Below are 19135 nucleotides of genomic sequence, written 5' to 3' on the forward strand. Positions count from 1 at the left end.
ACAGGGATCTACTTAGCCAAAATGTGCTTGGGAATTATCTAAGGAAGATTCTGTTGAAACACTATGACCTCATTGCTGAGGTGACCATCCATACCAGTTTGCCCAGGATCATCCTGGTTTGCACTTAACTTCTCTACATAGTTATTGATAGCAGCCTCCTGCACTTCTAATGTCCACATTTGAGTAACACATCACATAGCCAGCCAGTTGTCCATACATGGTATATATAATGCTAGCTCTATAAATTGAAATAAATAGCTCAGATCCCCCTCCACTCTTGCTCTGTCTCCCGTGCACACCAATAGTCTAGGAAGGCAAATGCACTGAATAGCCAGGACTTGAAACCCCTCCGTGAACTGTCTAAATCTGAAGAAAAAACTGCTTCCAGATAGACCCTTTGTTCCTATGCAAGTTCATAAACCATGAGAGACAAATTAGTAGTTCACCTAAGCCATATAGCTTAAGAACAAAGCAACGCAGATGTGTAAGAGTTAGGCAATCCATTGATACTTGCAATTAATTACTTGACGGATACAACTTCCAACAATTCCATGAAATGGCAGTAAATCTAAATTTCTTTAAGTCTAAATATTTCCATCCCTGACAACAGCAAAAGTGCTTCCTCCTGGTCTCCCATGCAGGTGCAGGGGCCCAAGCACTTGGGCCATCCTCCACTGCCCTCCCAGGCCACAGCAGAGAGCTGGACTGGAAGAGAAGCAACTGGGACTGGAACCTGGTGCCCATTTGGGATGCCAGTGCTGCAGGCGGAGGATTAACCAAGTGAGCCACGGCGCCGGCCCCCTCAAATTCATTATTGACAAACCTTTCATTAGAACAAAATTTCTAGTCTGATTGGCTTCTTCTACTTTTTGTCCCATTCAATTCATTTCCTTCAATTTATTAGAATTATCCCAAATAAACACTTTAATCCACTGCCTGTTCAATACCCTAGATAATATCCATACTTAGCCTGTCACCAAGTCCTTTTTCAATTGCACTCAGGTCTTCCTTTCCAAACTCACTTCTTACCACACCTCTCACTAAGCACAAGTTAATTCAATGGCTCTCATCCAGGGATGGTTATGCTCTCCTAGGAGGTGTTTTGAAATGTCAGGGGACGGTAATTTGAGGGCACAAGTATTCAGTAGACAGGGACCAAGGACACAAAATGTCCAACAATTTTGCTAAAATGCCAAATTGCATCCTAGCGGAGACTTGTGCTCTGCACATACTATTTTCGGGGCCGGCACCGTGGCTCACTTGGCTAATCCTCTGCCTGGAGTGCCGGCATCCCATATAGGCACCGGATTCTAGTCCCTGTTGCTCCTCTTCCAGTCCAGCTCTTTGCTGTGGCCCCGGAGGATAGTGGAGGATGGCCCAAGCACTCAGGCCCCTGCACCCACATGGGAGACCAGGAAGAAGCACCTGGCTCCTGGCTTCGGGCCAGCCGTAGCGGCCATTTGGGGAGTGAACCAACGGAAGACCTTTCTTTCTGTCTCTCTTGCACTGTCTATAACTCTACCTGTCAAAATAAAATAAAAATTTAAAAATACTATTTTCACACATAAATGATTCCTTCTTTCCAGAATTTATTTAAATACTTCCCAGTAGTTGTGTGTCCTTCTAAAATAACATTGTCCTTGGATGATGCAATTCAAACTCCCTCCTTATCTGAAGACCAACTGGGCTGAAGAGTCATGTACACGGTATATATTAGAGAATTAAATCACTCTCATACAAGAGATTTAATGCCTACTGATATAGCACCTAACGTATTAAATTATTTAATGCTTACCATTTGTTATTTCATTCTCCTTTCCTTAGTTCCTTTAAGAAGTCCCTTTGGTAACTACTTTATTCTTTCTTTCAACCTCAAATTCTACTGTTGAGAATCATTCCATCAGTCATTTTTGCATTAAAAATGAAAAGTTGTACCCTCATGCCCAGATATAGGATGTTATTTCTTATTAACCTTTTTTTTTTTAAATCAGCATTAAAATCAGGAGTCTGGATACTTTGAATTAAGTTAAATATTTTACTTACATCTTCACCAGTAATGGTGCTTCAAAGAACCTAAAATGCATATGCTTAATTATAGGTCATACTAAAGCCATATATTACAAGTTCAGGTAAGAGAAAAGCTTAAGAAACTGTTATGTTCACTGATAAGTTCTCAGTACACAGAATTTAAGTTGCCCATGGTTTGATATTTGGTTTTTTGGTTTTTGTTGTTGGCAATCCCTAAGTACTCTTTACAATGATCTGCCTAGCAAGCTTGTGTTTGGATCCTTGTGATAAAAAGATAAGTAGGTAATCAAAAAGTGTGTGTAACTGTGTGATGTACTTATATAAAGTAAAAAAAATAAGTAGGGTGGGAGAAGAGAGCTTTTAAGTTTGAGCTTAGACTAGTTCTATAGCCAGTTAGAAATTAAACATTTTCAACTTAGAGGATAACCTAAGTTCTAGTAAAACAGGACAGATTAAAGTCAAATGCTCACTTGCACATCTGTTCATATCTGGGGCTCGGTGTCCGTAGTACCCTGATGGGCAGGAATGCAGGCACTCTCCATATTGGCGCATCCCTTCTCTTCGAAGGAAGAAGAACAGTTTCTGTTGACATCGGCTACACCCATTGTCCTTAGAACAAGACAAGCAACCTTTGCAAATAGGATTTGATACATAACTAGCTGCAAAAGAAAAGAAACAAAAATGTGTTTAAACATTCTGGTCAATACATCATGACAAAAGGACAAATGTCTCTTTCTGTTCAATTGACCTAGAAATACTAAGTAAAATGCCATCCCCCGCCCTCACACATACAAAAAGGTTAAAATACAACCAAAGTTAGAAACAAAGAAGAAACACAGCAGATGCAAAGTTGAGGCCAGAAGCTGAAACCAAATGGTTCGTGGGGATATAAGGCCACTGACAGAGCTTCCTCTGGAGTACTGGATCCAGGCCAAGAAACACCCATGTGAAGAGTTGAGCCTTAGCTCCCTTAGTCAGAAGTCATGAAAGCTGTTTGTCCATGACAAGTACCACCAACCCCCATCCCAACTGGCCAAAGAACAGGATTCCAACCCTGGGCTGATGGCACAGAAGGGAAGAGCACAGTAGAGAGGAAACCCCATCCCTATTCCATGCCCGCATGACAGCTAAGTGTGGGATCCAGAATCAAATTATGGATCATAGAAGGCCCACAATCATTTGGTCCGGCCCTGCAAACTCAACAGCAGGCAGGACTCAAAATTCAACACAGGATAAGTTTTTCTATTTGTATGTATCTCATAAATAACATCTGGGACATGTTCAATTGGACTTGCCCCAAAGGGTAGAGTTAGAAATGTGCCAGGGGATTCCAATTCAATCCCATCAAGGTGGCATGTACCAATGCCATCTCACTAGTCCAAGTGATCAATTTCAGTTCACAATTGATCATACTGATAGGTCTAAGAGTCAAAGGGATCACATAAACAAGACTAGTGTCTGCTAATACTAACTGGTAGAATCAAAAAGGAGAGAACAATCCAACATGGGAAGCGGGATACACAGCAGATTCATAGAATGGCAGATGTCGTAAACAGCACTCTGGCCTCAGAATCAGCTCTTAAGGCAGTCGGATCTGGCTGAAGAGCCCGTGAGAGTATTTTAGACATGGAAAACCAAGACATTCTGGCAAAGGGAAAAAAAAAAAATCTAAATGAAACATCTCTGCGAGTGAGATCCCAGGGGAGGGGAGAGGGGAGGAGAGGGGAGGGGAGAGGGGAACTAAGAAAACTCTTCCTCAACAGTCTAAACAAGGGCTGTTCAGTTTTGTTGCTTCTTGATGGCAATTTCATTTTTTCCCCCTTCCTCTTTTCCCTTCCTTCTTCCCCCATTTTCCTTTTAAAAACTTAATTATCTTTAAAGAAGAACCCAAGAATGATACATCTTTTGTGAGCTTAGACATAACTAATTTCTGAGACACAATAATATCTTCCATTTAATACACTAAAAGGAAATGATTCTTGAGAATCAGTTTTACTATTAAGTCTTTTTTTTTTTTTCTGGACAGGCAGAGTGGACAGTGAGAGAGACAGAGAAAGGTCTTCCTTTGCCGTTGGTTCACCCTCCAATGGTCGCCACACCACGCTGATCCAAAGCCAGGAGCCAGGTGCTTCTCCTGGTCTCCCATGCGGGTACAGGGCCCAAGCACTTGGGCCATCTTCCACTACCCTCCCGGCCCACAGCAGAGAGCTGGACTGGAAGAGGGGCAACTGGGACAGAATCCAGCACCCCGACTGGGACTAGAACCCAGTGTGCCAGCGCCGCAGGTGGAGGATTAGCCTAGTGAGCCGTGGCACCGGCCACTATTAAATCTCATGATACAACTGTCTGGGGACAGAGGTCCTGCACGGCAAGTTAGTGCACAGTGACTCTTGCGATCTATTTAGCAAATAACACTCTTATGTATGACATCGGTGATCACCCAAGGCTCTTTTTTATTAATTTATTTGATTGAGTTAGACAGTGAGAGTGGGAGAGTGGGAGAGTGGGAGAGTGGGAGAGTGGGAGAGTGGGAGAGTGGGAGAGTGGGAGAGTGGGAGAGTGGGAGAGTGGGAGAGTGGGAGAGTGGGAGAGTGGGAGAGTGGGAGGTCTTCCTTCCATTGGTTCATCCCCTCTACCCAAGGCTCTTGACATGAGCTGCCTCAGCTATGGAAGCCTTTAGGATCCACTAGATTGACGAGGCCATAAGCAAAGCAGAAGTTCTCTCCTCCCTTCAGAGAAAAGTACAACCTTCTTTGGTGGCTGCTTCTTTCCACTGGCATCTCACCCACAGAGGGCCTTTATGAAGAGCATTTTTTGCCAGTGTGTCTTGGCTTTCCATGCCTGAAATGCTCCCCTGGGCTTTTCAGTTAGATTAGAATGCCTTAGGGGCTGAGTCTTAAAGTGATTGTCCTTCTGTGAGTCTAGCAGGATAAGTTTTACGTTGATAATTTTGTATAGCCTGCAGATGATGTTAAAATATCCAAATGACCCTGGCAGAAAAAAGGTTTCCCACCCCTGCTTAGGTCCCCAAGTCAACAACTTTATGTAGAAGTTATCCAGATCCAGAACAAGTCACAAACAAAAATACATAAAACTACTCTCTAAATGTTCTATAATCCTGCAACCTGGGACTTTCATGCAAAAACTACTTTAACCTCAAGATGAATAAACTACAAACCAAAACACCATGAAAACAAGTCATCAGTATCACCAAGAAGGAACATGCATACCTAAGGAATCAGGAATAACTGAACATTCTAGAAGAATTTTAAATGAGTATGAAATATTTGAAGAGATTAAGGCTAGAAATCATGAGGAAAAGAAAATGCAGAAGTTAGGATAAAATGAAAAATACCAAAAAAATATTCTATGGACAAGTCGAATTGTAGACTTGAAAAGAGTGACATAACCAAAAGCCAGATTTAAAGAGCTACAGCATTGATGCTGTAGCATCAATAGACACAGGAGAAGATGCTCAGGATCACCAGTCATCATGGAACTGCAAATCAAAACTGCAATGAAGTCTCACCTCACCTCAGTTAGAATGGCTATAACTCAAATATCAAAAAACAAATGTTGGTGAGGATATGGGTGGAAACATACCATAACACACTGCTGGTTGGAATGTAAACTAGTGCAACCATCTTGGAAGACAATACGGAGATTCTTCAGAAATCCAAAAACAGATCTATCATATGACTTAGCCATCCCAATCCTGGGAATTTACCCAGATGAAATGAAATCAGCATACTAAAGAGTGATTTATACCCCCATGTTTACTGCAACTCAATTCACAACAGCTGAGATATAGAATCAACCCAGATGTCCATCAACTGATGACTAACCAAAATGTAATATATATACACTATGGAATGCTACTCAGCTGTAAGAATGAAATCTTGTCATTTGCAACAAAATGGATGCAACTGGAAACCATTATGCTTAGTGAAATAATCCAATTCTCTAAACATAGACATTGTATATTTTCTCTAGTATGAGGTATGCAACATAGACTACAAAAACGTGTATAGGAATGAAATGGACATCTTGTCTCATGATTATTGTTTGAGCTCATTTACATTCTTGTGGAACTATGGTCTTCTTTTTATTTGTTGAATATTATGGCTAGTGCTGAATTAAGCCTATGACTAGAGTGCACTGAAATTATGTCTTTGCAAAAATTAAAAAAAAGAAAAGGAGGGAAGGAAAGAAAGGTCTTGAGGGAGGGAGAAGAGGAGGGAAGGAAGTATGGTCATCTTCTTAGAACTATACCTATGAAATCTGTTCTGTTTACATTAATAAATTTTTACAAACATAGCTATAGCATCAAACAAGATAAAATGAGAAGCAGCATATAAAGAAAAATGCAAAATCTCAGGGCATGAATAGTAAGTACTATAAAAGGTAAGTACAGAGAGAATGAATAAGACATACTATTCTAAGAGATCATGACCAACTCATTCCCAGAATTGAGGGACACACAGTTCTTGGATAAAAAATTGGCAAAGCTGGGGAGAGTTAGAAACCAAGCCTGTATCTGAACAGAGTTTACCTGTGCTCAAGAATAAAGTCAAACCAGAGAAGAACAGCAGATTACAAAAGAACAGATCTTTGGTAGCATACATCTTAGCAGAAACAGTAAATATTAGGTAGCAAGATACATGCTAAAGAACACATGTAGGATACTGACTACCAAATAATAGTTCTATAATCTGCTAAATTATAGTCTAAGAATGAGAGAAAAATATATTTCAGCTAGAATAAGACTAGGTATTTGTTCACCAAAATAGTACTCAAAGAAAAAAATGTGTATGTTGGAAAATTAAAAGTATGCAACTAGCAATAGTGATCCCACCAACTGAGAAATATGTGGGTCTATCCATAAAAGTATAGTTTTAAAGGTAGCATTTTAAGTATTTTATATTCAAAATCAGTAACATGTATCACATTAGGGACAGCCAACATTCAAACATTCAAGCACTATACATTATCAGTGAAGAAATCCAATATAAATTAAACTAAGTAAAATGTACTTGCTATAATGTTAAGATATTGACTGCAAAAATAGGCCAAACAACTTTTCAACAAAAGATAGATAAAAGTAGATATAATGTACAAAATGAATAAAAAGAAACCACTCAAAAGCCTATGAACAAAATGTAGGAATACTGGTATATTCATGCTATGAATTGTACTCAATATTAGAAATTATCAAAATATACATACACACAGGAATGAAATCCACACAGTTCTGTTTGTCAAAAGAATTCTGACACCCACCCACACACAGTATGCTCAATATAATTTCATTGATAGTGAAGGGACAGGTAAAGATAACATGTGGAGATAAAAATAAAAACGCTAAATGCCTTTGAGGACCAACTGGAAAGCAGCACTGTGAAATTCTGGGAATGTTATAGTATCATGGGAATTAATATAACCAAGTCCAACAATTTGATTACTTGAATGAGAGGAATTTACACTCTCAATCCTGGAGACTAGAAGCCTGAGTTCAAGCTATCTGTAGGGCCATATTTTCTTTGAAAACCATAGGGGAGAATCCTTTCTTGCTTCTTCCAGCTTTTGGGACCCCAGACATTCCTTGATTTATGGCGGCATAAATCCAATCTTCCTGTTTTCTGTCTTCCTCTCCTGTATCTGTCTTTACACAGACATGTTAATTAGCTTTAGCATCCATCTTACTTCTATATGATTTCATCTTTATCCATTCTAATAACATTTGTAAAGACCCTATTTCCAAATAAGGTGACATTCTAATGTTCCAAGTGGACATGCATGTGGGGAGGACACTAGTCAACCCACTAAGGAGAGTAATGAAAATGTTCTGTATCTCAATTAGATATTGGTTACACAAATTCATGTACTTGTAAAAACTGTGCATTTATAGAATGCACGTGCATAGTTATAAATTGTAACACATTTTTAAAAAGATAAACGAATAGGAAAGCTATAGTCTAACTTAAGAATGTAGTTACTTGTAATTCCATTTATTTTGATGACTCTAAATTATATTAGGTGCTCATTCATAAGGCATTTTTCAGTTTTTAGCCTTTTTAGAACATGAATATCCTATTAGAGGGACAAAGTAGGGAAAGCTAGTACTACATAAAGTCAAAATAGCACCTGAAAAAAAAATCAATAAGAACCTTTTGAAGTTCAGTACATAAAATGGTTAAAGAAAAAAAAAAGGTAACTTAAAAGGAACAAAATACTCTTTCCAGATCTGGTATAAAATTTAGACCTGAAATCCCAATATAATTTCTAAAATATAAAAAATTCATGTAACTTGGTTTTTGCAAACAGATAAATATAACCGGATACGAGAGGCCACAATGACTTCATTTTATTGAATTAATCCAATAAAGGAAGAAACAAGAGGTAAGGAACAGAAATTCATCAATTATTAAAACTTTGAGCTTTGAGACAGCATCCTGTTAGTCCCATGTAGAATCATTATTTCGTGAAAAATACCAAGCAAGAGGTGTTCAGACATCTAAACAGCAAACACAGCATACCACATCATCTCTTCGCTTATGACAACTCAACAGCCAATGTGTTTGTAGACACTTGTTGTAGAACTCCATAGGTTTCAGTACCACAAGACGGTTTCCCTCCATCTTCCTGGTCCCAAAGCCTCAATTAGATCTTATAATCTTTCTTCCAGGGATATCCCCCAACCAGGGCTGAATGTACCTTTAGGTAGGAGGTCATGAAAGAACAAAGGCCCTTCAAAGTCCAAGAACCAGAGCCAATGTAACCAGTCAAGACTGTGTTCTAATGATTGTTCAGCTGCTTTTATCTGCACTTTCAGTAGATTTCATGGACATTCTGTTGCTTCTAAGCCTACATAGGCGTTCTAAGTAACTTCTTATTTAATACTTGAGTTCCTTAAATCCGCAATTGCCCATCACAGGGCTGAGGAACTAATTCAAATAAACAAAACAAAAAAATGGGCTCCCTTAGATACAATTACTAATAACATCTTAGAAATTGAATGTCCCTATATCCCCTTTGAGGTGTATACATGTATGTAATACATAATTTCATTTTTATGAATGATCATTCTGGATATAGTGTCATAACTTGCTGAGTTTCAGTCAAATTGTAAGGATCTTTCTAGAACAATGTCCAGAACAATATCACTATCCTATTTACTGTTAAGTGTCAGTTTTACCTATGCCTTTACTTACCATGTCCACCCACCAATTATCTCTAAGACTACATTTTTGCAGATAACAATCAATCAGTTTTCTAATCTTCACTTGAAGACATAATTCTCAATTTATGGCCCTTGTAACACCAGTAACCTGCACTACTGGAAGTGTTCTTCCTCTAGCTTTCATTGTAATACCATACTCCCTCCTAAATATTAGATTCCATCCCTCAATGCTGTGACTTCCTCTAATCCTCTCATAATTTGGGCCCTTATTATTTCTTTCCTATTTATAGCACCAAGCCCCAGGCCTGTCTCTGCTACTTCACTCTACATTTTACTGTTGAGTTCAACTTTCCTGCTTTTTTCCACTCATTGCAATATTTGTTAGTGCCTTACTTTGACTAGATGATTTTGATGCAGAAAGCACTTTCACATAGATAACCAAAAATGACCCCAAACTACCCCCAGCAGCTTTCTGGAGACGTTTTCTTCTGGGGTTGTCTTAGGTGTCCTGAGCAGGGTGTCAGTGATTGAGTTTCAAAAACCAGAGAGCTCAGCTTTAAGAAAAATGGTAAAAATGTGAGGTAGGGAGACAGGAACACAGGAAGCTGGAAAGGAATAGAAACTGGGACTACTCAGAAGTGATGTGAGGAAGAGGGAGGTGACCTGGAGGTGACCTGGGAGAATTCACCTCTTTTATTTTCAGGGCTGTCCAAGAACACAACTAACCTTAAACACAGAGATCCAATAGCATGACATTTACAGAAGTAATGTGTAAGTCTCTTGTGAAAGACATCCCTTTATCTATGCCAAAGTAAGGCAGGGCTTGTTGGCTGGAGTGGCATCAAAAGCAGCCCCCATGAGAGAGCCCTCTGCAACATGTCTTGAGAATTCTGCTGCCTCCCTCTGCTCCTGACTTTAACTACAGATTTTAATAAACATCAAAGTTATCCAAATCCAAAAAGCTAGTTTTGTCAGTGAGCAGAGAATTCAAGGAGATGGTTCTCCATCCTGCAGTCACCATCATAAACTAAAATTGAAACTATACTTTCAGTTCAAAGGTTAAACCAAAAGCTCTTCATCACCATAAATCACACTCACAGAAGGAATATAGAGGAAAAATTACAGAACCAAGAGAATCAGCACAAATTAAAGGCTTTTTGTTTTGTTTTTATGTATCAGAAGCCAACTTTCATCTTGACCACAAAGATTTCAGAGTCAACAAGTTGTGCCTGACATTTATTTTTAAGAAGGTATTCTTAAAAGCATTGCTCTGTTTATTTGAACCTTGACAGAGTTAAACACTGAAAATCAATTGAGAATACTTACCAAAAAGTCTGTATCTTAGATATCTTTATAACCCCACACGAGGAATTCTCTTAAAGCAAAAGAGATGGGAGCCACACCTAGCCGAAATGCTCCCTCCCCCTTGCTCCAGTCTTCAGTCGCTCCTAACACTGCTAATTGCTGAAGGACAAGGGTATAGGATATTCTTGCAATTTGAATCCTCTTGTCCAAAATCCAAAACTTTTCAGTTTAATCAGCCATTGTCCAGTGTCAACAACTATCCCTATGGCCTTTTTTCTATGTTGTAAATCAATAGCTTGACACTAATTTTAAAAGAACATTTCCATTGCTGTATGGTAACTACACCATCCTTTCAGTTTAAACAGAGGCAAAAAGACATTTCAACATGACTACAGTAATTTATTTTATCAAGATATTAATAAGTCAAATGGCTCTGTCCACAGCTACGAGATTTAATTCTAGTTTGCAGGTGAATAAACAGATCCTAATTCCCAACTTTGATGAGCATGTTTATTTGCTCTTTCTCTGTAAGCTTCAACTTTTCCAACCCTGAAGCCTGCTGAGATCCAGAGCCTCATCCTTCCAACCAAAACACTTTTCTAAATCTAGACCCACCCAAAATTCTAAAGATGAAATACATCACAGCAAACATTAAAAATCCTGTAAGGAGCGATAGACAGTGATTCTAGCACAAACCCACACATATCTCACTGACAGGAAAAGGAACATATGGGGCCAGAAAACAAGAACCATGAAGCAGAAATGAGATAACAATATCTACATCAGTACCAATTACATCAGGAGAGAAAAATAAGACAAGTAGAACTCTATACCCTTAATTCTAATTATTTTATTAGTGTTCTTAAATTGCAAAGTAAGCTTGGGCATCTTCTGAATACTGATATTTCAAGTTTTATCCTATGTTAAATCAGAACCAGTTATCCACAGTATATCTCATCAAGCCTTTTATATAGGTGTTGAATGCCCATCTGTTTCCAATATGCTCCTGACACTTTTTTGTAAGTGTTCCCCGATTTCTGCAGTTAGCCCTTGCCAAGCAAGAAGAAATCTAAATTCTTTCTAGGTGAAGGCATCTATTCCTGACAAAATTACAGATTTCTAATTCTGAAAATAATGGGACTGAACAATGGGCTGTTGGCATCTCAGCCCTACTCCATATTTGCTGGTTAAATAATGTTGCAAGTTGAGTAGATTTTTTTAAATGAACCATTAGTATTAATGTTATCAATTTTATAGTAAAACTGCTAATACGTGCCTGCTAACCCCAAGTTCAAGATACATATATGAACACTGCAGCAACAAACTGTGGCACCAATAAAAGGTAACGTGCATGTCAGATCCTGCATGAATCAAGGTAGGCAGAGATTCTCTACCAGAGCGCGGCAACTCTGGGGTGAATTCCTGTGTTCATGCATACGACCATGTGAAAACTCAATTAAGCAACCAAGATCATGAATTAATGTTCCACTCAAGATTTAACCAAAGTGAGAAGTGCCTTTCATAGTATACTTTGCTTAATTTTATATAAAAGTATAACATTGCAAGGCAATGAATATGATTTTCTCAAGGTTAGTATTTCTTCGAGAAGTTAAAGCCTTATAAGCTCTATGCCTAATAATATTGTTCTCTATTAAATCACTACAAAAGATAAAATGGTATTGCAATGTTATTTGCTAAATAATACTATTTTATTCATCTAAAGGATGTCAGGAGTCCAGCAATGTGGTATAGAATGTTAAGCCTCTGCCTGCAGTGCCGGCATCCCATATGGGCACTGGTTCAAGTGCTGGCTGCTCCACTACCAATCCAGCTCCCTGCTAATGCACCTGGAAATCTGCAGATGGCCCACGTGCTTGGGCCCTTTAACTCATCTAGGAGACCCAGAAGATGATCCTGGCTCCTGGCTTCAGCCTGGCCCAGCCCACATCCATTCTGGCCATTTGGGGAATGAACCAGCAAATGGAAGATCTTTCTCACCTCTCTATATCTCTGCCTTTCAAATAAATAAATCTTCTTAAAAAAGAAAAAAGATGACAGGGATGAAATACTGGAGATATTCTTTAAGTATTTCTTAAAAAATATTTCTAAAAAAATTTTTAAAGGTTTATTTGAAAGTCAGAGTTACACAGAAGAGAAGTAGAGAGAGGTCTTCCATCCGATGGTTCACTCCCCAATTGGCCGCAACAGCCGGAGCTGTGCCGATCCGAAGCCAGGAGCTTCTTCTGGGTCTCCCATGTGGGTGCAGGGGCCCAAGGACTTGGGCCATCTTCCACTGCTTCCCCAGGCCATAGCAGAGAGCTGGATTGGAAGAGGAGCAGCCAGGACTAGAACCGGAGCCCATATGGGATGCCAGCACTTCAGGCTAGGGCATTAACCCGCTGCACCACAGCGCCAGCCCCATTTCTAAAAATTATAATCTCCCAAAAATATGAAAGTCAACTCTTGATTTTTTTTTTTACACTCTAGAGACAAAGGCTGAGAGCTTTCATCAGCTCATTTACTTCTCAAATGCCCTCAATGGCCAAGAATGGACAAAGGCCCAAGTCAGAAGAGAGAAACCTAAACCAGGTCTCCCATGTGGGTGCCAAGAACCCAATCACTTGAGCCATAACTGCTGGCTTCCAGGGTCTGCATTGGCAGAAAACTGGAGTCAGCAATCCCAGGCATGCATCCGTCACAGGCCTTCCAACATGGGACATGATGGTCATTACCACCAGGCCAGGTGTTTGTTCTGAATTTTACTAATGAAATCAGGATTATAGGTCTTCAAACAGATTATTTTGCTTCTATCAAAATATAAGTACTGTACAAAAATTCAAAACTAGAGAGAGCTTGGATATTTTTAAATATGGCAGAAGAAAATTAAGTAGGATCAGATTTTTAAAAAAAAAAATATTTATTTGAAAGGCAGAGTAACAGAGAGGCAGAGGCAGAGAGAGTGATCTTCGATCTTCCATCTGTTGGTTCACCCCCTAAATGGCCACAATTGCTGGAGGTGGGCCGATCCAAAGCCAAGAGCCAGGAGCTTCTTCCAGATCTCCCAGGCAACATGGGGTGCAGGCATCCCAAACATCAGCTGCATAGCCAAATGCCTATCCCATATAATTTTTTTTTTGACAGGCAGAGTGGACAGTGAGAGAGAGAGACAGAGAGAAAGGTCTTCCTTTGCCATTGGTTCACCCTCCAATGGCCGCAGCGGCCGGCATGCTGCAGCTGGCGTACCGCACTGATCCGATGGCAGGAACCAGGTACTTATCCTGGTCTCCCATGTGGGTGCAGGGCCCAAGCACTTGGGCCATCCTCCACTGCACTCCCTGGCCACAGCAGAGAGCTGGCCTGGAAGAGGGGCAACTGGGACAGAATCTGATGCTCCGACCGGGACTAGAACCCGGTGTGCTGGCGCCGCAAGGTGGAGGATTAGCCTAGTGAGCCACGGCGCTGGCCCATATAATTTTTCCACAGCATGGTGAAGCAGTAAGTCTCCACAAGGCACAAGTCCTGAATCTTCCAAGTCCCATTGAACCAAGTTCTCACAGGGCAGCTGAGAACACACAATAAATGCAAGTCAAAGAAAGTTAATGGACCAAGACACGACTGCAAAATACATGTGGATTGGAGTCTTACGTGGTTCTGTTTGAGGGCACAATGGAACATGTTCTTTCCAGAACATGACAAAGAACTTCTCATTCTAATCCAACAAGGGACAACATCACTCATCTTCAAGACCACCTGCTCAACTGGAAGAGAATGAAAGGACTCACTGAAACAATCACCGGAAGAAAACAACTTTGTCTCAACATATTTTACCTTGAGACAAAGCAGTTTCCCTTCACCATATTTCACTCCAAATGTAAGCAGCTCAAGGCAATGTGTGCCACACACCCAGTGACAGAGCCACAGATATTTCCAAAGAGTTTCTGATTCTACATCAATGGAAACGCAAGGTACTTTGGGTGCCTCTTTGTTAAGCACCCAGCAGATCTTGATCCTTATGAGCCAGCTCCATAGAGGAAAAGGAAAGCTAAAATTAGCACTTTGATATGTCAGTTCTCTGCACCACTGAGAGCCAGTCATACTCCAGCCTATGCCAGAGCTTGAAGTTCAAATAGAACACAATTGAAATGAATGAAGTGGGATTTAGGAATTTTCCAGAAACACATTTCCAAAATAGTCGTTAATACCCAAAGGCATGCAGAAATACAGGACACACAAAACAAGCAGCAATGAATCAACCCCAGCAAGGAAATAAGGAGCCCTCAATCTAGCACATGCAGTTCTCCAAATGGACTATTTCCTACAATTAACACTCACTTTGGGAAACCAAGCACTATCACAGCCATTCATGCAAAAACCTCCATGCATATCCCTATACTAGGTTAATTCTAACAGGTTGTGGGGGAAAAACATACCGTTAAGGATGAGCACATGCTCATTATGCTATTCAATGGGCAAAATACAACACCATAAAAACACAACACCATAAAAACACAACACCATAAAAACACAACACCATAAAAACACAACACCATAAAAACACAACACCATAAAAACACAACACCATAAGCACAAGCTCCTCAGCTTGCGCAACTGGCAACATCAGTAACAGCAATTAGTTGATCAACCTAGAGAACAATATAGGATGGTTGGGTAGTGCTTATTTTTCCAAGGAGTTGTTGAAACAAAGAATCATATCCTAGATCTATAAAATAAGCCACCTGCTTGAATCTGTGAGAGAAGAACATTTACTCTGTAAAACCGTCCTAATGCCAAAAGCAAAGTCTGTTTAAAGTTAGCATTCATGCAGCCCTGTACGCCATGGTGAGAAAGTACTCTGTAATAGAGATCACTCACGCTGAGTGTTGGCTTACCCTTCCACAATGTACTTAAAAGACCCATGGAAATGTTGACAGACTGTCGGTGCTAATGGCAACCCCAACAAGAGTAGATCTAAATATATACATTTCTAAAGACTGTAAAACCACCTCTCACTTGGTGCCATGTTTATACAAGGAGATAATCCAATCATTTAAATGGAAAAAAACAAACTGCTCACACACAGAGCCAGGTACTTGTTCCATAAAGTGCTTAACTACTTCTTACACTAACACTGTTTCAAAACAGTTTTGCAATTTTGCTGGGTACTGAAACATAAGCGCCATAGTGTCCGACTCTGCCAACTGCCTGTAGGAAAATCTTCGCCGCCTACCTAGCCCAAATTAAATTATTTTTAATTGTCTATTAAATGGGTACTCTCACTGTGTACAAATGATTCAACTATCCCTCAAACGCCACCTGCATCTTATAATACAAAGTGGTTGCTAACTCCTGCTTTTTACACACTGTCATAATTCTAAAACAATCCTTGGAAAGCAAACTGAACAGCTTATCTAGTGTCTTAAACATAGTCCCCATGAAGAATCAGTGTCATAACTAACCAGATTAAAGTCTCCATGTGTTAGAGATGTGGAAACTTCCCTAGGTCTTCATCACCATTTTAAAATTGGGGAAGAACACTTATTAGCTACACTGTTCTAGGGAGATTTCTTTAAACAAAGATAATTTTTAAAAAACTTTAAGAAGCTGCCTTAATAAAAAAAACACTTAAGTGTTGACAGGCATTATTATGCAACAGTAAAACAAGTTATATTATCTTGCTTCTGCACAGTAAAGCAATCAGAGTGAAGAGACATCCAACAACAGAATTGGAAATATTCACAACCTACCTGACAAAGGATTAATAATCAGAATATATCAGCAAGTTTAAAAAACAAAAACAAGCAATCCAGTTACATGATGGACAAAGGATTTAAGTAGACATTCTCCAAAAAAGCAATACAAATGCCAACAAATATATAGAAGAATGCTCAGCATCACTAGCTAAGAGGGAAATGCAAGTGAAAACCACCATGAGACATCACCTCACCCCTGTCAGAATGGCTAAAATCCAAAAGGCAAGGATTAACAAATACTGGAGAAGATGTGGAGAAAAGGGAACACTTATATGCTGTTGGTGGGAATGTAGCTTAGTGCAGTCACTAGGGAAGACATATGGAGATTTCTCAGAAAACTAGAAATAGATTTTTCCTTTGATCTAGTAATCCCACTACTGGGTAAATACCCAAAAGACATGAACACATTGTATCAAAGATACCATGTAGCACCATGTTTACGGCAGCACTATTCACAATAGCCAAAATATGGAATCAAAGGTGTCCACCATCAGATGAATGGATAAAGAAAAAATGGTGTGTGTATATATGTGTATGTATACATAGACACATCCATATACAAAGGAATATTATTCAGCTATAAAAAGGATGAAATTCTACCATTTGCATCAAAATAGATGCAAGTAGAGGACATAATATTGAGTGAAATAAGCAGGACACAGACATACTGCATGTTATCCCTCACATGTGGGAGCCAAAATTTAAGAATTTTTTGAAAAGTAATTTATTTTGAAATAGATTTAAGAAAAGTTACAAAGACAAGTTTCCATGTACCCCACACCCCATTTCCTTTCTTATTTTTTCCCCAAATAAATATTTTATTGAATGAGTACAAATTTCATAAATACAACTTTAGGAATATAGAGATTCTTCCCAACCCCACACCCATCCCTCCTCCTCCTCCCTCTCCCATTCCTATTCTCCATTAAGATTCATTTTCAATTAACTTTATACACAGAAGACCAACTCTGAAGATTAACAATTTGCACACACACACACACACACACAAATATTGAGAACAAGGTTTTTTTCTTTCTTTTTTTGACAGGCAGAGTGGACAGTGAGAAAGAGAGAGACAGAGAGAAAGGTCTTCCTTTGCCGTTGGTTCACCCTCCAATGGCCGCCAAGGCCAGCACACCATGCTGATCCGATGGCAGGAACCAGGTACTTATCCTGGTCTCCCATGTGGGTGCAGGGCCCAAGTACTTGGGCCATCCTCCACTGCACTCCCTGGCCACAGCAGAGAGCTGGCCTGGAAGAGGGGCAACCGGGACAGAATCCAATGCCCCGACCGGGACTAGAACCCGTGTACCGGCGCCGCAAGGCAGAGGATTAGCCTAGTGAGCCGCGGCGCCGGCCAAGAACAAGTTTTATAGTCAATTCTCACAATACAATTCATTGAGAACAGAAACCCCAAATGGGAAGTGCACAGTGACTCCTGTTGTTTATTTAACAATTAACACTGTTGTGTACGATGTCAGTGATCACCTGAGGCTCTTGACAAGAGCTGCAAAGCTGTGGATGCCTTTTGAATCCACAATCTGTCGGTATTTTCAGTATTTAGACAAGGCCATAAGCAAAGTGGAAGTTCTCTCCTCTCTTCAGAGAAAAGTACTTCCTCCTTTGATGGCTCTTTCTTTCCCCTGGGGTCTCTCTCACAGAGATCTTTCATGTAGGACGTTTTTGACATTTTTTCGCCAGTGTCTTGGCTTTCCATGCTTGAAATGCTCTCATGGGCTTTTCAGCCAGACCAGAATGCCTAATGGGCTGATTTTGAGGTCAGAGTGCTGTTTAAAGCAGTTATTCTGTAAGTCTGCTGTGTGGACTGCATCCCATGTTAGAATTAAAAAGGAGAGAATGTTCCATCTTGTTGCTCCCCGTCTTCGTGGAGGAACGACACAGGACCCTGCGCTGTTCTTTTGTCTGCTCGGCCCTCCCCGGGTTTGCTGCTGGTTCTTCCCGGGTTGGCTACCGTCCCTTCCACCTCCGTGGAAGGGCGGTTCCCCCTGCCACATTCCCCACTTCCGCGGGGGAGCGGCACACCACCGGCCGGCTCTCTTGGGGGCTGCACAGGTGTTCCCCTTAGATGTTCCTGGTGCATGCCGTCTCTCTCCTCCTTTATAGTCCTCCTCTGCCAATCCTAACTCGGCTGCCCACACGCCGAGTACGCTGCTCTCCTCCAATCAGGAGCAAGTCCTACAGTTTATTGGTTGAACTGGAGGCAGCTGTGTAGAAGCTGTTTCCTCCTCTCCCAGCGCCATATTGTGGGAGAGCAGATGCATAGAATAAGTCTTAATTCCAGTAACTTAGTCTAGTCCGAGTTGCTCCCCACACATCTATTATTACCAGACACTTGATCTTATTTATATGATCCCTTTAACACTCAATTCTATCTATATGATCACTTTAACACTTAAGATGGCATTTTTACCACCTAACTTAAAGGGATTTCAGGTTCCATGTCAAGTTTTTAAATTGTACACTTAATATTAAGTCCGTAGGAATGTATGCAGAACTATACAGCATTAGAGTTACAAGCTTCTTCCCTCTTATTCCCACTCTTATTTTTTACTGAGTTCTATTTTCAATTGACTTTATACATATATCATTAACTATGTTAAGTAAAAAGAATATTTAAAAAAAAGTGCATGTATCAGTATCGTTGCAAATAGTTATGTAACACTTAGCTTTATACTTTTATCAAACCAATGGTTAATGTTCAATACTACTATAGTTTTAATGATCTGTGATTACTTTAAAATTTACTGCATATGGGTGAAATGGTCACTTTCCCATTCAATTACTGTGTATAACCCTTGCATGTAGTCTCACTAAACTAGGCTCTTCTTGCTTTTTACTTGTTAAATTTCTT

The 19135-nt window shown here is 40.0% G+C and overlaps 1 protein-coding gene across 2 annotated transcripts in view; it reads right to left on the minus strand.

Annotated features, from left to right (window-relative positions):
* The window catches only part of RSPO2 (R-spondin 2), a 184054-nt gene that overhangs the window by 85419 nt on the left and 79500 nt on the right, over positions 1-19135 (minus strand). For both annotated transcript variants that reach the window (XM_008255829.4, XM_002710731.5), the window contains exon 3: positions 2499-2687. In XM_008255829.4, coding sequence (XP_008254051.2) covers positions 2499-2687 — 189 coding nt within the window. The remainder of the gene's footprint in view (positions 1-2498; positions 2688-19135) is intronic.

Source organism: Oryctolagus cuniculus, chromosome 6 (genome assembly GCF_964237555.1).
Source record: "Oryctolagus cuniculus chromosome 6, mOryCun1.1, whole genome shotgun sequence".
NCBI lineage: Eukaryota > Metazoa > Chordata > Mammalia > Lagomorpha > Leporidae > Oryctolagus > Oryctolagus cuniculus.